This window comes from Coturnix japonica, chromosome 8 (assembly GCF_001577835.2).
Source record: "Coturnix japonica isolate 7356 chromosome 8, Coturnix japonica 2.1, whole genome shotgun sequence".
Classification (NCBI taxonomy): domain Eukaryota; kingdom Metazoa; phylum Chordata; class Aves; order Galliformes; family Phasianidae; genus Coturnix; species Coturnix japonica.
The window spans coordinates 5,941,681-5,962,973 of record NC_029523.1 but is presented as its reverse complement, the minus strand read 5'-3'; the positions used below and the strand labels follow the sequence as shown (position 1 = coordinate 5,962,973).

Sequence of the window (21,293 nt, the reverse complement as noted above, 5' to 3'; positions counted from 1 at the left end):
TGGGCAGCAGGCAAACAGCAACATCACCTGGAGATGTGGCTTTATGGGCAGACACATGGGCATCGTTTGTTTTACTGTGGGATGGCACTGATGGCTGCAGAGTGAGAGGGCACCACAGGCCAGCTCAGAGAGCTCCTGCCGTGCCTGTGGGGAAATCCAAACCTCCATGGGGGTGCAAAAGGCCCCTCGAGATTTCAGTTACCCTATCTGTGCCCCAGGAGGCTGGGAACAGGGAAAAGCCACAATGCTGACAGTACAGAGGATGTGCAGAGATACAGCTGGGCTTCACACACGGAGGAAAGAAGCTATTCCCAGAGCACAAAGTCACAAAGAAATCCCCCCCCAAAATCGTGCTCTTGCTGCCATAACACATGGTCACATCCTCCCCCCTCCCAGCCAGGTGCAGCCCAAGAGGCCACCAGCCACTCACGCCAAGGCAAAGGCCACCAGCGCTCCCACCACCACGATGAAATCTAGGATGTTCCAGAGGTCTCGGAAGTAGGAACCATCCTGCAGGATCAAGCCCTGGTCGATCATCTGGGGGGATAAAAACAGGCAGGAGGGCAGCAGTTTGACCACAGAGCTAAAGCTGTCCAGCTGCTCAGCCGAGGTAGGGATGAGATCTAGAAGCATTGAATTTCAAGGGGGTCTGGATGCTGATGTAAGCAGTACTGAGTTCTCTCAACTCCTACTGCTAAGAACCAGTTTCCATCATCCAAATTCAGGACCAGGGTGGGAAACCTGAGCTATTTCCCATGCAAGACACTTGCTCCCCTCGCCACCAGCAACACAGCCAGCTGTCTTACCTTGATAACCATCTCGAAGGTGAAGACACCAGTGAAAACATAGTCAAAATACCTCAGTACCTGCAGAGAGAGGGCAGGGGTGCTCTGCAGAAGCTTCCCAGAAAGGGGGCTCACTGAGGCTCCTCCAGAGCAGCCATGAGATAAGCCCCCTTTTGGAGGTATACACAAAGGGAATTTGCAATCACTTTGTTACGGTCGGAGTTGGTGAGGACGGGATCCTCAGCCGCGAGGGCGATGCTGCTGGCGGCGATGACCAGGAGGATGCACATCTCGAAGTAGCGCAGGTTCACAATGTAGTGGCAGGCTCTACGCACCCTGTGGCGAGATAATCCCCATCTATTAGAGCCCCAAGTGTGTAAAGGCCGTGAATTGTTCCATGCTCTCAGGCCTGGGCCATCACTGAGGGAGAGCAGGTTGGCTATTCAGAAAAAGTTCTTCTCAGAAAGAGTGGTGCGCACTGGCACAGGCTGCCTGGGGAGGTGGTGGGGTCACTGAGGTGTTACAGAACCATGGAGATGTGGCACTGAGAGACGTGGGCAGTGGGCATGGAGGAGGTGGCCTGTACAATAGCCAAAAACAAGAAAATCTCACGGGTTTGTGGTGCTGAAGATGAACATGGAGCTGTGTGGCACCATCGCTTTGCCCGTCTCGCTCTTCTCCTTCTTCCTCTTCTTCTTCTCCATCTGCTCCTCATCCTCTTTGCTCTCTGCCTCTTTCAAGGGACTGGCTTCTCCGTCGGTCTTGTTGCTAACTGCAGAGAAATGAGAGCCTTTGTCTGCAGCCAAGTGGGGTGAGGGGCAGCTTCTGCCCCAGACCTGCCCCACTCCCTGCTGTGGGGACACCAGGTGGGTCAACATGGGATGATGGGATGGATACCCCCACCCACCCCATGGATGTGGATGGGGAAAGCCACTTGAGCAGCCTTCTGCTCCCCCCTGCGTGTGCTCAGGAAAGAGAGAGGGGTCCTCACTCTGTACCACAGTGGAGTCTTGGACATCAATCATGATGGTGGTGCTCTCGGTGGCCTTCTCGGTGTTGGCAGTGACAGAGGACAGGTCAGGCTCGCTGTGGCTGACGGTGCGGCTGGCTCCCAGTGCTGCCCCCCCCAGCAGGGCCTGCTCACTGGTATCTGGGCTGCTGCAGTCCTGCTCGCCCAGGCTGCTCTCCATCCCCCGGGGGGGCTCAGGGGCTGATGTTGGGAGGCTTTCCTCCTCGGTGGGAACCCCATTGGTCCTATGGGACAAAAAAGTGAGAGAAACTAAGTGGAAGGCAATGATACAAGGACTCACAAAGACTGCAAAATGCCCCCCAGCACCAACCTGGTGGTGTCCCCGCTCGCCTCCAGCTCGCCCTGAATCAGGTCCAGCGCTGCAGCAGAATCCCCATGCTGCTCCCCATCCTGCATCCCCTCTGCAGGGCAGGGCTCCTCTAGCCCTGTCTCCTGGCTGCCCGCACGGCTCTCCAGGGCTCCAGTTGGCTCCTTCCCCTCCATCCTGGCTTTCCGGTGCCGGCTGCGCCGCTGACTCTGCCTCATCCGCGCCCTTTCCTCGATGCCACCTCCTGCCCCTTCCTCACCCGGCTCACAGTTCCCATGGCACACTTTGTGTTGCCACATCTCCTTGTCCCTCCTGGCACGGGGTGATGGGCTCTTCCTGTCCTCCCCGCCTCCTGGGTTGGTCCCTGGTGCCGGCTGCTCGGGACCCTCAGCTGGCGGCCGCTCTCCCTTGCCGCCTTGCTCCTCATCACACTTCTCCAAAGCAACACCATCCCCCGGCTTCTTGCGGCGGAAGATGCTGGCATGTGGATTGATGAGGGGTGGCTCGTCCTTGTTGATGCCCTCCTGGCTGGACATCTGCATATGCCGACGCAGTTGGCTGGTACGCTGCTCCCACACCGACATGTGGTGCCTCCGGCGCCGCTCCCGCCTGCAGTGGGGACATATGGGCTGGGGTCACCAATGTCCCTGCTGTGCTGACATGTCACCACATCCCACCCTGTCTGCATGCACCCACAGCCCCCGTGACAAGACATGGAGGTGCACACGAGTCACCAGACACGGAGTTTGGGGACACAAACACCAGCCCAGCCCACAAGACTTAGTTCTCAGCCTTTGGGCATCCTTCTGGTGCTGACAGGGGCTGGCAATTCAGCTGAGCCTGACCTCCTCCCCCTTCAAAAGACTGCAGGATGTAGGAGGAATGGACTCACACCTGCCCCATGCCAACCAGGTGGTGACCAACCATAAACGTCTTGCTTGCCTGATGACACCACTCTCAATCATAGAACCATAGAATGGTCTGGGTTGGAACGGACCTCAGTGCCCATTTATTTCCACCCCACTCTGCCCAGGGCCCATGCATGGCCTGGGGCACCTCCAGGGATGGGGCACCCACAGCTCTGGGCAGCAGTGCCAGCACCTCACCACTCTGAGTGAAGAATTTCCTCCTCACATCTCATCTAAATCTCCCCTCTTTTAGTTTAAAGCCATTCCCTCTCATTCTATCTATCACTGTCACTGTGTAAAAAGTGAACCTCCTTCCCTTTTTTATAATCTCTCTTTAAGCATTGAAAGGTTGCAGCGAGGTCTCTCCAAAGGAACAAGGACAAAGTCCTATCTCTGTGGCACTGGGAGTGCCCTTGCTTCTCCAGCTCCTTGGAGCCAGGCTCATTTTAGGAGCAACACTGCCCTGATGATGTCCATGCTTGCATGGCAATGCCAACAGGACAGAGATAGAGAGTAAAAAGGGATAAGATATCAGGTCCAAGAGCAGCCTTTCTCAATGAGACATGGCCCTTGCTGCTGAGACGTGTGTGATGGAACGCATCACCAGGCACCTGCCTGCACAGCTGGGCTGACATGTGCCATGGGAGGACTGCACGGAGGGTTTGGGGCTGCAGCTGTTGGCTTTCTGCATAGCCAGAGCTCCTCTTTGTTCTGCCTCCCAGGATCCCTGACACCTCCTTAAACACAAACACCCCGCGGAGGACAAACATTCCCCTTCCCGACACACTGAGGCACACAGAAACACACACGTGCACACGCGTACGCTGCTCTCCCCCAGAGCACACGCTGTACACACCCACGGGTACACCGACACACAGACGCACAGAGCCACGAATGCACGCAGGGACACGGGTGTAGGGGAGCACCCCACACACAGGCAGGAGCTGCCCCAACAGTACAGGAGCCATAGATGACACGCGACCCACGTACAGGTGGCTGCTGCGTGGCTCCCACATCGACATGTGGTGTCTCCTGCGCCTGTCTCTTCTGGGGAGGAAAAACAAACCCGTTCAATCCCCACCAGCCCTCCTCCATCACTGCAGGCAGTGCACAAAGGTGCCCAAGGGCACACGGATGCCAGAGCAAGGAGCCACCATCAAACTGCTGCCTGTCAGTGCTTGCTCTGTATGTGCTCACACGCATGTGCCCCATTTGGACATCCCACCAGGGCACACTGTCTGCTCTCCAAGGGGATACACGCTGCAGTGCCTGTGCTAAGGCTACAGAGCTGGGCTGAGGAGAAAGGAAGATGTGACCAAACAAACTGCATCAAAGTCCTGGTCCTTGGGTACTCCAAGCGGAAAGAGCTATTCGCTTCTAGTAACACGCAGCATTTTTACAGAGGAGGTGATGTGTCGGGCTGGCCCTGTGATGCTCAGAGCATCACCATGTGTTAATGCAGCCACGTGTGCTATCCTGAGACCACAGAGTGGGACACACAGCTGATATATGCAAATATGCATACACTGATTTACATTTCTTGCTTTTTGCAAACACCATATGCGTGTAAGAACGCACAACCAATCTCACCCCCAGGTGCACGCAGAGCTCATGTGTGCAAGGTTCTGTGCATCATAGAATTAAAGAGTAGCTCGGCTTGGAATGGAAGATCATCCATGCTGCAGGCAAGGTTGCCAACTGCTACATCAAGCTCTAGATCAGGTTGCCCAGAGCCCCATCCAACCAGGCCTTGGGCACCGCCAGGGATGGGGCACCCACTGCTCTCTGAGCAGCTGCTTTCACCATGGGCACTGACAGCCTCACCCCCCAGCACAGTCCCAAAGCCACACCAGGGCTACATCACAGCCCCACAGGGGCAGCCTGGTGCCCTGCTCAGGGCACATAGCTCAGGTCTGGCTGCTATTCCTACAGCAGGCAGCCATGCAGAGCACGGGCACATCGCAGCACCCGCACACGTCTGTCCATCAGGCCTCCCACTCGCTGAGCAGCCCGAGCCATCTGCACCACAGGCACCCGTGTGCACACACACAATGCTCCAATCTGCACCGCAGCCACCCACACCAGCACGGCCACGTGGGAGCACTCCTCCCAACCACAATCAGACCTCTCTGCAGGCACCAATGCACGCACCCAACCTGCCCGCGCCGCATACCCACATAGGAATTAAGCCATCTGTGGCTGTGCACATCCAAACACGGAGAGCAGTTCTGCTGCACCGTTACAGCCCTTTGGCACCAGATCTGCTCCTTTTTGCCCCCGACCATGTTCCCCCACCAGCTGCTGGCATCAGTGGGCCATCCAAATCAACCCCTGAAACTACCCATCCCAAGCTGGGGGAGGAACTGGGAAGAAGAGCTTAAGATATCCACTTAAATGCCAGCGGAGCAACAACAACAACATTAAGGTTAAGAAAATCGGCTTTTCTAACCAGCTATAGTTGGCAACAGCTGTAAGACTAGTATGGATGTCCAGAGCAGGCAAATCCTTTGGTGCCACAATATATTCCATCTCCCACCTCTTCCTCTCCATTCTCTATCTCTCTCCACCCTCTATTTTTCCCCATTGTCTACCCAAATTTCTCTCTTCCCTCACTTTACCGCGTACATTCAGGTGGGCAGCCAGAGCTCATCATAACACACAAACTCTGCCATCTTACACATAAACCCCCAAATCCTGCTTGTATAGATTTCTTTCTTATGACAAATATCCCTTCATCTCCAGGCACATCTTACAGGTACATGCCCTCAAAACCAGGAGGCGTGCATTCAGGATGGGAAATCATCTCATCCCACTGCTGCAAAGCCAAGGAGCCAGGGACCTTGGACAGATCCCAAACGTCTAAGATGAACCTCGCCGCTTCCTCCAACACTGTGCATTGGAGCTTGCCTAGATTTCTCTCAGCAGATTTTCTGGAGACTCTGCCGTGTGCGAACCTGGCTTGGTTTCAAAGCATGATGAAACCTAAAATTCCCTGGGAAGGGATTCTATTAAAAAAAAAAAAAAGAAATAAAGAAATAAAAAATGAATCCTTTCAGCCGTACTGAAATGTGCTGTTTTGGGAAACAAATCAAAACGCCTCGTTCCAATGTTGACTTTGAGAGTTTTATATGATTTAGACCATATGACACGGCAAAATAAAGGGAAGAAAAAAAGGCGTCTAGGAAGGAAAAACAACTTTCTTCTGCTGAAACGCAGAGGCAGGGCTCCTAAACACCGTGTTGGGGGGTTTTATGTGGTTTTGGGCTTTTTCCTTCCCCAAATGAAATTTCCGTACAATGAAACATGATTTTGAAAACCTATTCCATCTCAGGTAACTGCATTACGGCCAGGGAAGGAGCCCAGGGAGGTTTGGATCTGCTCTGTGGGAAAGATCACCACCAATCTCCTGCTCTCTTCATTCCTTACCCTTAGCAGCAACTTTGAGTATCCAGGCTTTATGTTTTGGGGCATTAATACACTTTGGGGGGATTTTTGCCATGTGAGGCTCTGCTTGGGGCAGCTCAGAGCCTGTTGGTGAGCTGATCTCTGCTCCATGGGGAGCACATATCCATCTCCATCCATCCCAGGGGATGGACTTGGGAAGCAAAGGGAGGCTCAGGATGCATGGGATCACTCACTCAATAGCAGGCATGTTGGGAGCAGACATAGGGCTGACTTCCTTGGCTTTCTGAAGGGCGTGCTTCTGGTTAAAGGCTTCCTCTTCCTCCTGCTCATCCTACAAAGGAAACAGAGGAGTTGCTTAGTGCGAAGCCAGCAGTTCAAGGGAATGTGTACCCATTAAAGGGGCCAAGAGAAAGGGGCAGCATGCAGACTGCCTTCACTAGTCTCATCTTATGGGGACAGCTTTGCCACCACACAAGTTCTTGGAGCTGTCATCACCATCTGCTCCCACCATGGGAGGAAAGGGATAAAATAACAGGACATAGACAGCAGGGGTCCCAGGCTCTGCCTTCTCATTTCATTCACTGGGAATGGGTTAGATTTATACCTACATGGGGGCTGCTCAGTGAGCCTACAGGAGCTGAGGAATAGGCATGTGCTCTGCAAAAGCAGGCAGCATGGGGTAGTTGGTCACGTTCGAAGAGCAGCAATGACCCCTGCAGCTTTTGCCTCCTTGCCTTTACCCAAATGGTGCCCCAGCATTTAGCCTTCCTCAAATATTTCCCAGCACAGTCTTAAAAGCAGTCAAGCCCAGTAAGTTTCTCAAGAGCCATCCTAAATTGCATTCTACATCACTTCCACTGCCCTGCAGGCAGATGTGGAGTAAATAGTGACACCTCTGGAAAGTGCTTCCCTGCCACATCTCCAGAAAATAACAGCCCACACCAGACAGATGAGAGTTATCTCAGTGTGACTGGGGACAAACAAAGCTAGGGAATTTAAGTGGAGAAATGGTTAGGCCACATTTGAAGTTAAGCATGAGCGTTCAGGAAAGCCACAAGATCAGCAGGTTGGAGTGCTTCCCCAAACCAAGGTGCAGTGATAGGGGCTGGTATCTCACAGGGGAGCTCCCTCTGAGCCCTCCTGGAGGAGAAACCCCACATCCACTTTGAGATGAGCTCTTTGCAAGCTGAGCTGAGCTAAGGAACAAAGTGCTTACAGGTGCTGATCCTGGTGCCATCCCTTCTCATCCACCCTTCCCACCAGTAAGAAGAAAAAGGAGTAACTGGAACTTACCTTGGTGAGCTCCTGAGCATTAGCCAAGTTGTCCACTGCAATGGCCAAGAAGACATTCAGCAGAGTATCTGTGAGCAGCTAAGGATGCGTAAGCCATGTGTTAAGGACATGGGCATCTGCAGCCACCGAGGGAGGGTGGCCCTGTTGGCTCCTCACAGCTCAGTGAGGAGCAACCACCCAACCCATGTGAACTACCCACAGTGCATCTCCAGACAGCTCCTTATCTGTGTTTGGGACATCCAAGACTGCCCCATGTGTGATGGGTCTCCCTCAATGGGTAAAGGAGCACTGGTGGGGAGAGTGGGCGCCCTAAAGAGGGAGATGAGATGGGTTTATTTCTGCAAAAAGCACAGTGTCCAGGTGGATACAGTTCCCAAACAAGGTGAGGACGATGAAATAGATGGAGGACCACATGCCCGAGCGAACGCCTCCCTGGGAACGGATTCCGTTGTACATCACTTCGTTCCAGTCCTCACCCGTCAAGATCTGCAGAAAGAAAGAAAGCCAGCACCTGTGTCACCAGCCACCTTCTTACCACCTAGGCAGTCCCATCAACCTATTCCAGACAGTGCAAGAGCTGAGTAAGAAGACCTGTTCTACACGTGCTGTCTTGAGGGAGTAAATAACAGAATGCTGAGGGACTGGGTCTCCTCAGAAGCATTTTGAAACTCTTCCACTATGTATAATGACAAAGAGAGCCATCCATGAGTTATGTCCTAGCAGCTGATGGAGGGAGACCTGCTTGGTTTAGAGCCCTGTCCAGCCAGGGTGCAGTGAGCAGATAGCCCCAAGCCCATCTGACTTTTTCCCCCTGCAACCCAGCTCCTACCTGGAACACTGTCATGATGGCCGCAGGGAAAGTGTCAAAGTTGGCCGACGGTGTCCCATCAATGAAGTTAAACCTGGAAGTGGAACCAGAAGGACATGAGCAAGATGGCGTAAAGAGGTCATTAAAGCATAGGCTGCTTATTTATGCTTAGCAGAGTTACTTATGCTTCACCCACTCTAGGGATGATTCACTGGCCATGAAATACCAAAACACAGAACAAATATATCATGGCCAGTAGGACACCCATGGTCTTGAGGCACTTCACAAGCAGGGATCTTTGTGTGGCAGAGCTGACACTGGTAGCAGCAAGTCGAGGAACATGGCTGCAGAATTCCTGGCACTCACAAGGGTATCATCTCTTAGCTTCAAAATCACCCAGCAAAGCTCAGTTTCCCCAAGACTCACAAAACAACCTACCCGCCTCCAAACAGCTGCATTCCTAGCAGAGCGAAGACTACAATAAAGAGGAAGAGCAAGAAGAGCAGGCTGATAATAGACTTCATGGAGCTCATCAGCGAGACCACCAAATTCCTCAAGGACGCCCAGTACCTAGAAAACAGAGACAGTGCTGAGCAATGCCAGCAGGATTGACTGGACCTGGGCTGCAGCCACAGCCCAAGGTGGGGGGGTGACAGGCACAAATGGTTGGTACACACTTGGTTATTTTAAATATTCGCAGGAGACGAAGGGCTCGTAGGACACTGATCCCAAAAGAGGTCCCTGGTCGGAAGATGGCCCAAACCACTTCAAAGATGCTTCCCACTGTGACCTGAGAAACAGACGTGGCCACAAGTCAAAGATGAGCTCAGGACAGGCTGCAGCAGGAAGCCTTCCCATTCTTGAGAGCAAAGCACCCACACCCTGCCCCAAAACCTGGTGTCTCAGTTTAGTTGTCCTGGCCCATGCAAGGGCCATGTCCCCATCGGTCCCTTGCTCTGTAGACAACCCTAAACATATTCCCTGGCCTGCAGCATCCCTGGAGCCACCTACCCCACAGTCGAAGCAGTTGAATGAAGAATGGAAATACAGGCGCGGCCCCATCCCATACATCTTCAAGGACATCTCCAGGAGGAAGAGCCCAAGAAACAGGAACTCTGCATAGTCTGAAAGCAAAAACCCAGATGTGCCTCTCTCAGGGCAGAAAGCAGCATGCATGCACCCACCACAGGCCCAGGTAGCATATCACAGAAGTGGGATGAGTCAAGGAGCACACTGCTTCTCCAGGGTATGGAATTCAGAAGCAAGTATGGAAGGAGTTAAACGTGGATAACAGAGCACCAGTCCCACTGTGTTAACTTTTCAGGGTAGATGCATTGATGCCCCAGGGGGTACTGAGGACCAGTGAGGGCTATCACGGAGCAAGGCAGTTCCTTTACATTATATGATGATTGTTGGAGCGTCCTCCAAGATGTTAACCACACTGCCCTGTAGGGGAATATTAGCAGTCTGGATCTAAATCATTGCACAGCTGGAACTTGGCCAGGGTAACTAAGCCAAACAGCCACAAGCCAGTGAAGAGCTTCTCAAGCTATTTCACAAACATTAGCAGGCAACAGCCTGGTTCTTCACCTTGTCCAAAAGATGCTTCCCACCACGACCAGCTGCCACACCACACTATGTCGTGCTGGGATCCCAGCAGGCCTGAGCATGCTAAAGCAGATTGGGCAGGTACAGTGCTTGCTGGGGACGTTTTCAAGGTGAATAAGAGCAACATGGATGAGAAAGCAGCACTGTCCCTCCTGCAACAGCTCGGCAGCACCACACGAGGTGTTGACCACACTGTTCTGCTGTTAGCTCCATGCCAGAATGGGCACAGATGTATTACCTCTAAGACTCTTTGTACCACAGCCCACAGTGGACTGGGGGATGCCCCAGTCACTGTCATTGGGATCCCTAACACCATGCTTTGAACCAAAACCTCAGCTGGAGTGTTCTTTCATGACCACTGCTCAGCCTCATCCATGCACACTCACACCTGCCCAGCTCAGACCCCACAACTGTAGGCATTCCAAATGGGCCTCCAGTAAGATTTCCATCACCAGTGTTCACAGTTTTAGGATAAACACAACCCCTGCACCAAACCCAAGGACTCACAGAGGAAGTGTGTGAGCCAGGCTGGCTGGTTGTGATGGACGATGGCCACACAGGCAGTGTTAAGAGCCACCAGGCTCAAGACAATCCAGTAGAAGACCTGGGATTTCACCATGTGGCGAACAGAGATGCGCAGGAGCCGCTCCTTGTGCCGTAAATAGGAGGCTCCATCCACTCCTTTGAGACCGGACCGACTCAGGGGGTTACCTGAGGGAAAAAAAGGGGTGCCAAGGTGAGAGGAGGATCTCCAACCTTCATAACAACATGGTGGTGAGTCAGCTGGCTCCCAGCACAACGGCACAAGGATGTCCGACTGTGCTGCAAGCAACCACCACAGCTCAGTATACTAGCAGATGTTTAAGGAAGGAAAGCTCCAAGCTGCACTGACCCAAGGTGGGGTGAAGAGGCCTCCTCTGCGCCAGCCTCCGCTCACCCACAGAGGAGATATCGACGCAGTGCTCATCGCTGGAGTCACGGTTCATGGCATCCGTCCGGTTCCTCTTGATGGTGGCTCGCCTGAGCACTGGGAAGAGGAGCAGGGTTGGACCACAGTGATGATCAGATCCTATGATCAGCTCTGCCAGCAACCTGATCATAGGATCATGACCAGGTGATCAGTACTTGGTAATTCACGTCTGGGCACAGGATGGAGATTTCATTACACTCAATTGTCCACAGACCAGAGATACTCCTCGTGCAGGAGCAACCATCTCCTGGCCTCAGGAGCCATCCACCTTCCCCCAGCCCTCCACTGGGCTGCAGACCCCAGTGGAGCATCTGTAGACCCTTCTCCACTCATAGAGGGTCTCAAGCACAAGGAAGGGCAGTAGGTGCTTTGCAGGACATTCTCTTACCTTCTAAGGCTGAGGTCCCAGCATTTTTGTTCTCTTCAGCCAGCATGACTTCCTCTATGCAAAACACACAGCTCAGCATCAGGAGACAAGCCACCATTGGCTGAGGGCATCAGACTTAACCAGTCCCCATCCCAACCACTCTGCATCCCCACCACCCCTGGAACCCCAGCCCTTTACCCGCTTTGTCTATCCAGGCCCGGTAGCCATTGAGCTCCCGCTCAATCTGCTGCTGTCGCCGCAGCTTCATGAAGGCCCGGCGGTTCTCCACACGCTCACGTTCTTTGGCAAACTCCCTGCAATGGCACAGAGGGACAGTGAGAGCACAGACAGGGATCCCATAGACATCCTATCCACACCACACACCCCTCACCTCGCTGCCTCCAGCTCAGCATGGGCAGCCACAGCTGTTTTTGTTGTCATCACCCATTCAATGGCCAATGCCAGCAGACCAAGAGTCTGGATGTCTGAACCATAAGGGACAGTCCTTGAATGGTGGATTCACTCTTGGGAGGCATAGGATGAGCAAAAAGAGCAGAGAAACAGCACTGGGAAGCTCTCAGCTCTTTGTGCACAGGGAGCACACAGTGCAAAGGGAAGAAGGCGGGTGATGCTCCATCCAAGGCTCATCTGCTTCTCCAGCAACAGTTGCCAAACACCTCCCTTGCCCCAAGATCCACACCAGGCTGGCAAAATTGCTCTGGGTTCCCTCTCAATCTCCAGCAAGCCATCATGAAGTGAGAAATTTACAGAACCATAGAATTGTTTGAGTTGGAAGGGACACTTAAAGATCATCTAGTCCAAACCCCTGCAATGAACAGGGACACCTACAGGTGCTCAGAGCTCCATCCAGCCTAACTTTGAATGTCTCTAAGGATGGGGCATCCATCATCTCTGCAGCCTCTTTCCTGCAATACCATTCACTAGGGCACATGCTTTTAGGCTCTGACTTGAGATCTTCCTTTCTCTCTCCAGCCTCTCCTTGGAAGGTCTTCCTATGGCTTGAGATACTCTTGTTGTCATCCTATGAACCTCAGTGCTAACACCATGCCCACTGCTTCTAATGTGCACAGATACGCCAGTATCCATGTACTCGCATCCACTCCCAAACACACAAATATTCTAGGAGATCCCATACCCCTCACTGACACACACCTGGGGCATATCCAACTGTATATTACAGCTCTAGCAATGAGCAGGTTGGCACACAAGGAGAATCCCCTGCTCCGGACATCCCCCAGCACAACCTTTCTCATCATGGGGATGGAACTTGCTGGCTGCTGTACCCAAGTCCTGCAGGACTTGGATTGCACATCAGGAGGAACAAGAAACAAGACAAACCTCTAACTCCTCAGAGCCCAGCAGCCATCTCCAGCCTCAGAATATTCCAAGGAATGGAAAGAATTGGTCTGTCTGCTGCAGGGGGAGTTCAAGTGCATCACCCCAGCTGAGCTATTACACCCTTAATGCTGTGTGGGCTTTTGCATGTGTGTGAGTGTGTGTTTGTGTGAAAAGCCCTGAAATGTTCCCTGCATCTCTTGTTTAAGATCCGCAGACAATTCAAGCATTTTTAATTCCACCCCAGGAAGGTGAAGTTTCCTACCGCTCCAGCATTGAGCATCAAATGACTCTCTCCTTCCAGCTCCGGCTTTCAGCCTGAAATGAGACTTTCTTCCTGGGGCAGGAGAAGGGGGAGAGAACAAAAGGGAAGGAAGAGAAAAGCAGCCTAAGTGAAGGGAAGGAGGGAGGGGAGCACCTCCCACAGCCGGCGGGGAAAGGCGCTCGCTTTGGGCACGGCATGTGGAACAGCTCTTTGCTTTGCGCGGGGGAAAGGCAGGATGGTGCCGGCTGCGCTTTATCCCCCACGCCAGCTCCTGTGCATTGCCAACATGGAGATGCTAAAAAGAGAGAAGATGCCATTGGCAGCCAGAGCCAGCGGGGACAGTACCTTTATCCCGCTGGTGCTGTGCCCTGGTGTGACTTGTGTCATTGGAGCATCTTCTCCAGCAATCTCATTGAGCCTGGCTTGGCTGGGCCTGGTTTGCACAGGAAAAACCCCAGCCCTCTGCAGCCAAGAGGGATGAAAGCTGAAATGCCATCTCCCCGTGTCCAAGCACTGGCTTGCAGAACCCTGACTGCAAGAAGCTGGTGCCACACGCACACACCCAGGGACACAACAGCCCTTTCTGCTGTGGCAGCAGCTCTGAGGGAGACGCTTCCCACACTCCTGCTCCCTAATGGAGCCTAATTGCTTTTGTCCATTAGGAGGAGGGTGGGGGGGAGGGGGGAGTTAAAATCAACTTAATGAATTATTTCATTTCAGTGAGACACGTTACCGAGCAGGGCAGCAGCGGGGGCTGGTGACATCTGAGAGTGGGTAGGCGATGCTGACAGATCAAGGATTGCTCAGAGCCAATTTGCAGCAGCGGGTAGAGATAGCTCTGTGCAGTGAGCACGGGGCCGGCCGTGCTGACTGACAGCTGCCTGGGAACGCTCCAAGCACGGGGCTGGCTGCCACAAAGGATGATGCTCCCTGTGGTGTTAGGGTTGTGTCCCGTGGAACAGCACTGTTTGGCTTTGCAAAGAGATCTGGCATCGCTCTGCAGCCCTACGTAAGGTCCCCAGATCTGCAAAAGCACACATACCTGCCTGGTACAGGTTCAAGCCTCCAGCATGGAAGTGCTGGATAGTGAAACCTACCTTGTGCCAAATGTGGGGCTGTGCAGAACCTGGCATCACCACAGCCTTGGGAATACCAATGGCAGGCACTGAGGGACGGAGGGGAGGGCTAGGGATTGTGGTGGGAGCTCAGTGCCATCTGTTCTCCCACCAGTGAGGTACCATCCAGACCCCATGCCCAGCCTGCCAAGGCCATGGGAGCAGATGGCTTGCTCTGCTCATGGCTGCAAATCATCCTTCATTCCCACTCCCGTGCCCAGCAGGAGAACTTGGGGCAGCCTTCCTCACCAGGCTGCTGCTGCAGCTGCACATTCATAGAACCATAGAACTGCTTGGGTTGGAAGGGTCCTTAACAAGCATCCACTTCCACCTTCATACTATAGGCAGGGTTGCCAGCCTCTAGATTCCTCTTCTTCATTGGTGTGCTTGGCTTAAAGCACTGCATGGCCAAGGTCAAGTTTTAACAGGACAAGAAACCACATAAAAGCACCCTCAGAACAGCCTCAATTGGGAAAATAATAATAATAATAAGGTTAAGAGAAAAACGATCACAGATGCTGCAACGCACTTGTATTATACCAGGAGCATCTTGGAGCCTAGAGGGGATATATAGAATCATTAAGGTTGGGAAAAAACACTAAGATCATCATGTCCAACATCAACCCCATCCCATGTCCACATCCCTCAGTGTCACAACTCCATGGCTTTTATAACCCCTCCAGGGATGGCGACCTCACCACCTCCGTGGGCAGCCTACGTCAGTACCTCACTACCCTTATCTATAGCACAGGTCACACCAACACTGTGGTTTCCATGCTTTTGAAGAAGCCAACCACCTCCACAGAGCCACCTTTCACCACCAGGAAGCACAGCTCCAGCAAACCAGTTACCAGAATGGTCATCAAATGACACACAGCAGCAGATGGGGTGGGAAGAGGATTGCATGCTGAAGCTGAGGCAGCAGTAGCGTGCTGCTGTGAGAAAGCCAGTTGCAGTGGGCTGTGTAGCAAGGGATGCCATCTGTAAGGCACCAGGTATCAGCTGATATCTACCCGAGAGGTGTAAAGGAACTAAAACAAGAGCAGTGAGTGCTGTCTGTAAGCAGGTGCTGGAGCTTAAACACGCTGCTGAGCTCGTGCCTTACATCAGCAACCCATTTAGCAGAGGCAGATGCTGATGGTTACCCTCTACCTCGGGAGAAGCTTGTGATTTAAAAGAGGTTTTCTAATGGGTACTGCTGGAAGCCTTCCGCCAGGTCCTACAGGGGCTTGTGTTAGACAGGGCTGACAGCGAGCAGCGTGAATGATTCACACAGAGCACGTCATGCTGGTTTGCATTGACACCGTGTGCCAAGAGGAGAAGGGTTTTCTGCGAACAAAAACAGAGGCAGAAGGGGAAGGCAATGCCCATGTGAAAGCACAGGGAAAAGGCAATGCAAACAGGCCACCATCCCCAACAGTGAAGAGGGGATGGAGGGGCTCCAGATGAGGAACCACCAATGTTCCCAGCTCCAGAGGTGCTTTTATAAGCTGGTTCCTCCAAGAGGTGCAGATGTGTGGCTCCATGTAGGGCCCAAAGGCAGCGGAGACAGGGACACCATTGGCCAGTTATTTCATAGGACACTGTGCTCTTCCCAAGGAAAGACACTCCAGGATCTGAAGGGAAATGCACGCACAAAGGCTTGCTGCACATTAGGCTCAGCCCTGCTGTTCCGTGCACTGCTACCTTTTAAATGCAGCCGAATTTCCCAGGACACAGGCTGGGCTTAGAGCAGCCATGAGCCTGCAGAGCTTTTTGTTTTGAAGTAGAGAAAAACAAAGGTCAAAGAGGGTAAATATCAAATGTTAAAAACGCCACTGACATCCAGTTTCAGAGCCTTAGTTTCAACATGCGTCTCGAGGTGACAAGGTGGGGGTTTGCATCTGTGCCCCCACTATTCCAAGGACACATCACTCCTCCCATCCCCTCCTGGCCTCTGCATTTCATCGTCTGTAAACAAGGCAGGTTTTGTCCCTCTTTGCAAGTGACAGCAACCTGCAGATGGGAGGTGTGGGGCTAGTACTGATACAGCATGAGAAATCACCATTTTTCAGTATTTCATCACGTTAACATCCCAGCAACTCTCAAACATTCTAATTGATGGCTTCAAAACGCAAATACAATGGATTCAGAACCAACCATCAAGTGCAAAACCCACAACAACTGCTAGATATGTCATCGCCACTGCAAAACAAATAAACAGCCGCCTACGACGCACAGAGGACTGATAACGTGCAGTGATTCATTTGGGAGATCCTGCCCAATCCACCCAGCAAAGGTGCAAAGCACCTCTTCCATAGAATCACAGTATGACTGGGTTGGAAGGGGCCTCAAAGCCCCCCCTCTGCCTTGGGCTGGCTGCCCCACAAGCTCAGGCTGCCCAGGGCCCATCCATGGTCTGGGGCACCTCCGGGGATGGGGCACCCACAGATCTGGGCAGCAGTGCCAGCACATCACCACTCTGAGTAAAGAATTCCCCTAACATCTAACCTACATTTCCCTAAATTAATTCCTTCTCCTTATCATGGCCATCAAGGAGCTGAGCACTGCCAAAGCTATAGAGTCATCTGTGTTGGAGAAGACCTTCAGGATTGTGTAGCCACCAGGCTGATCCATCCACCCAGTCAAGCAGCTCATGGATGCTACTGCTAACTGAAATAGGGAAGAACTGGAATAAACAGCTCCGAAAGCAATCTCCAAAAGCAAGAGCTCTCTGCCGAGTGCTTTGTGAAGAGCATCAAAGCGAGCCCTTCACCCGCAGCCTGCAGACCACAGGGAGTCCACAGAGCACATCTGCAAGAGAACAGCAAACACAGAGCAGCTGAGGCATGCTGGCAAACAATTTCCAAGGAGAAATCAAAGGGGAGACCCTTGCGTTGCCTCGTGGCTGTGGGTTTTTCTCTTTTGTCCCACCAGCTGCAGGACCAGATGCCATTCCCAGTGACATGGGGGACATGGCACTCCCAACACGCTTGTCTTGTCAGGCAGCGTGTTCACATGGGGCCTGGGGCCTCAGGGAGAGGTGGCACAGGCAAGCGAGGCGGAGAGGTGCTCAATGAATATGGATGCCCACCTGGCTGCTGAATGTAGATGAGCATCGCTCCTTTGCGTCAGCTGCAGAAGGTGCTCAAGTGCCATGTCAGTGAGACGAGAACGTCCCCGGAGCAGAGCAACAAGTGCAGCCCAAACCTACATCCCCATTACAGCTAAGAGCAAATTGCCAAACACACAGTGGGCACAGACATCCTGACCTCCTCTAAACCACTCCGCAAGATGCCGCCACCCGCTGAAGGAAACACAATGTATGCTTCCAACTCAATATTTGCTGAGCATGTTTGTTGGCATCTTGCTATCATTCATGGCATCTCCACAAGACTTCTCCATGAACACCTCCAAGGCATTCACCATAGAACCGTTAGAGTCGGAGGGGACCCTTAGGGGCCATCTGGTCCTATTGCCCTGCACTGAGCAGGGACACCCACAGCCCCATCAGTGCTCAGAGCCCCTCTAGCCTGACCCGGCTGTCTATAGGGATGGGGCACCCACCAAGTGTTTGGCTTCAAACCATTTGATCCTGCTCAAACACAGGCCAGCAGAAACCCCTGATTCCATTGACAACACACGCTCGTGCCTTTGACGCCCCGCTCATTAATCGCTAAAACTTAACCTTATTCGTCATTTGTTACGCCTCAAAATTGGATAGGAAAATAAGATTCAAATGAAGCGAAGCGAAAAGATTTCAGAGATGGTACAGAAAGCTCCTGGAGGAGCTGAAGAATACTCTCAGGAGACTGGGAACACAGCGCTAACCCAACCTGAAAGAAAGAAGATCTTAAGACAAAGAAATCTTGCCAAATTGATCCTTTAATTATAACATTAGTCGTTTCTTTCAAAGACTTAGTGCAAGAGCTGAGGGTGGGGGGCAGAAAAGACTTAAAGGGAGAAAAGACTTAACATCACCAGGATGAGTGGAAGCAATTAGGAGGATTTAAATTACTCTCTTGTTTGGTACAAGGCAGATAGATTTCATTTCTCTTGCCATCGTTGCTCAGTTTCTTGCTTTGGCATCGCCCTGGGTTACACCAGCCCTAGGACACACGATGTACCAAGTCGTGCTCCTGAGCTCCCAGCCCCACAGCACTGCAGCGGCTGCTCCTTCCCTGCTCTCTCTGATGCTCCTGCCAGGGTTATTTCAGGAGCCTGTGGAGCTTTAAAAGCTGAGCAGTCTCATCTCCTTGGGCTTTATACCTGCGAAATGTGCACAAAGAGGAACGGGGCCAATTTTATTTTATTTTTCCCCCATTCCTGCTTTCAGTTGGAATTAATTGATCTGTAATAGCACCCATAGAGGGGAAAAAGTTAATAGACACAGTAATAAATGCCAAAGCCCCAGAAGATCTGGCTCTTCAAGCCCCTGCCTGGAGCGACTCCATCTCTGCTAATAGCAGTGCATGCAATTCCAGCACATGTGTGCATGTTAGTATTTAGAGAGCAAACCGAGGGGCCTCGGCATGATGAAAATCATTGCTTTTTCTCTCCCACATACTCAGTGCTCAGGAGCAGATGGATCCAGGCTGTTTACATCACGGAGGTCATGGCTCAGCCTAACAGTTGGGGAACTGACTGTTGGGAGAGATGCGCATTGCAACCAGCAGATTGCTAAATCTGGGCTCGGGCAAACTTCTGATGGCAGCAAATGAAACAAATGTCCTCCCGCAGCCTCTTGGCATTCATGACCTGCCTCGGGTGGCTGGTCGGCTCCCCAGTGAGAACAGCTGCTGAGCTGTAGTGGGGAAGGCAGGAGGCCAGACCGGATCCCAGTGCGACCACCCCCTCCCTGCTCAGCTCAGCGCATGTCTCACAACAGCCTCACCACGAAGTCAGCCAGCCTCAACCAGGACCTGCAACCAAGGAGGCTGTGGCCTCACTGGTGGCCATGCACAGCCCACCTGGCTGCTTCCATCACCTTGCCCAGCCCTCTGGGAGCTGAGCAGTCAAGCTTCTCCTTAGGTAGCTGGCACACCACTAGAGCATCTCCATTGCCAATTAGGCCACCCACCCACTTGCATCCTTCCCCAGTACAAACCCTATCAGCAATAAACAAACATTGGAAATACCAGCCAGCGCCTGGGAAGAGCCTGAGGTGACTGCATCCAATTCAGCGGATGTAAGAAAGGCTGCCCCACACAGTCCTGGTGTGGACAGACATCAAGGGGGGACCATGCCATCACCATTACACCTGAACTCATAGGGACATTTAGGACAGATGGAGATGGTCAGCTTCCACATTGATCCCTGCATCCTGACATCACACACCACTCAAAACAAGGATCAAGGAATCGTATGATGTACATGCAAAGAAGTCTCTTTTTCTCCTCAGTGTAGGCTGTTCTCTGGCCACACAGCCATCCTGTGCCCAAAAGGGACACGGAACACACTCAAGGCTCTATACGGCTGCTGATAACACCCCAGCAGGAGCATCCCACCCACCATGCCCCGCTGCCTTTACTCTGCATGGCCTCACCACCAGCCACTCTCCCCACATGCCAACCTCTGTCAATGCTGGGGATGCGCTGATGCAGCCACGGTTCATTGTCATGGAAACAAGAAGCCTTTTTCTCTACAAGGCCAGCCTGATGGCTTGGAGGAAAATCTCTGTTCCACATGGAAGATCAGAAATGAGACAGTCTTTACCCTATGTCCCCCTCCATGTGCATGTGATGCTGGGTATCCCCAGCCAACAGCCCCCAAACCCATCCCATGCCCACCATGCTCCATCAGCTGGCAAATGAACACCTGGCTACAGACACATCCCAAACTCAGGCATTTCTGTATCTCTGCCTCTGTCTCTTCCCTCCCAGTCACAGACAACAACTTCTTGCACATCAAAACACCACAATCGTCAGCCCCTTGTTGTGGGACAGGCATGGAGGGGAGTAGCAAGGAATGGGGTTGTGGCAGCACCAGAGCCAGGTGCAGGGCTCAGGCGCATGCCAGGAGGATGGTGACTCGCTTACCCTGACAGCACTCCCAGGACAAGGTTGAGGACAAAGAAGGATCCAATGATGATGAGGGGGATGAAGTATAGCCAATTCCAGGTGGCTCCTAAGGCATCATTGGTCTGGAGGGGAAAGAAAACACAGGGGTGACGTTACACTCAGCACAAGCTCTGGGGCAGAGGGTACATTAATTCAGGTGCAGGAGGATTCTCCTCCCATACTGACCACACTAAGCTCCTTGGGGTGACCACCTCCTCACCAACCCTGACAATGGGCTCCCTGCCATCATCCCGCTGTACAGTTCCATTCTGACCACATGAAGCAGGCTGCAGCTCCAGACAATTATTCACCAAACAAAGCTTTTAATAAAAGCAATGCCCCCTCATCCCTCGCAGCCGCTCCCCGGCCCCATTTGTCCCCCGGTGTAAGGCACTGTGCACATAATGCCAGGCTGGAGGGTGATGCGGCAGAACGTGACTGTCTGGGGGAGGTGGCATCAATCTTGTTGCAATGAAAGGCTCTTTCTCTTTTCTCTCTCTTTCTTCCCCCTCTCCCCGTGCTAATTAAGCCCTCATCTCTGTCTGAGTCATTGGTACCATGTCTCCCCATCGGCCAGCACAGGAGCCTGCAAGTGGGGAGGTAGGCACCTCTGGTGACCACCACATGGGCAGTGGGGTCACCAGTATGTCTGGCTGTGGGCACCAACCAGAACACAAAAGGATGCTGCTGCAGGGAAATACACCAGTGCTGCATGCCAGCCCCTTCCCTAAGGCTGGTCTCCAGTCCAGGAGATGAGAATGATGCAGCCCATACTCACTGTTGTTCTCCAGAAACACTTGGACTTGCCCATGAGTCTCAGTGCCAGGACACTGCTCTCCAACAGCACCATTTCCCATGGCACTAGCCTTCAAGGCACTGTGTACCCCTTGGAACAAGTGGTGGACCCCACTCTGCTGTTGAGGTGCCATTGGGCATCTACCACCCATGCTGGGATCACTCCCCATCAAGACCAGGCCTGAGAACCTGGAGCTTTCCCCCAGGCTCTCAGCACAGGGGCTCCATTCCTATAAGTGAAGA

At 52.8% G+C, this 21,293-nt stretch overlaps 1 protein-coding gene across 10 annotated transcripts in view; it reads right to left on the bottom strand.

Annotated features, from left to right (window-relative positions):
* The window catches only part of CACNA1E (calcium voltage-gated channel subunit alpha1 E), an 80,672-nt gene that overhangs the window by 23,872 nt on the left and 35,507 nt on the right, over positions 1–21,293 (bottom strand). For 7 of the 10 annotated variants that reach the window (XM_015869768.2, XM_015869770.2, XM_015869769.2 and 4 more), the window contains 19 exons: positions 20,235–20,338; positions 11,680–11,795; positions 11,503–11,556; positions 11,037–11,171; positions 10,652–10,855; positions 9,548–9,660; positions 9,214–9,326; positions 8,975–9,106; positions 8,558–8,630; positions 8,097–8,214; positions 7,729–7,796; positions 6,669–6,766; positions 4,021–4,077; positions 2,126–2,731; positions 1,777–2,039; positions 1,398–1,557; positions 992–1,121; positions 807–866; positions 431–537 (listed from right to left, as the gene is read on the bottom strand). In XM_015869768.2, the coding sequence (XP_015725254.1) occupies positions 431–537; positions 807–866; positions 992–1,121; positions 1,398–1,557; positions 1,777–2,039; positions 2,126–2,731; positions 4,021–4,077; positions 6,669–6,766; positions 7,729–7,796; positions 8,097–8,214; positions 8,558–8,630; positions 8,975–9,106; positions 9,214–9,326; positions 9,548–9,660; positions 10,652–10,855; positions 11,037–11,171; positions 11,503–11,556; positions 11,680–11,795; positions 20,235–20,338 (2,711 nt within the window). The remainder of the gene's footprint in view (positions 1–430; positions 538–806; positions 867–991; positions 1,122–1,397; positions 1,558–1,776; positions 2,040–2,125; positions 2,732–4,020; positions 4,078–6,668; positions 6,767–7,728; positions 7,797–8,096; positions 8,215–8,557; positions 8,631–8,974; positions 9,107–9,213; positions 9,327–9,547; positions 9,661–10,651; positions 10,856–11,036; positions 11,172–11,502; positions 11,557–11,679; positions 11,796–20,234; positions 20,339–21,293) is intronic. The other 3 variants (XM_015869779.2, XM_015869778.2, XM_032446145.1) reach the window with 1 other exon arrangement.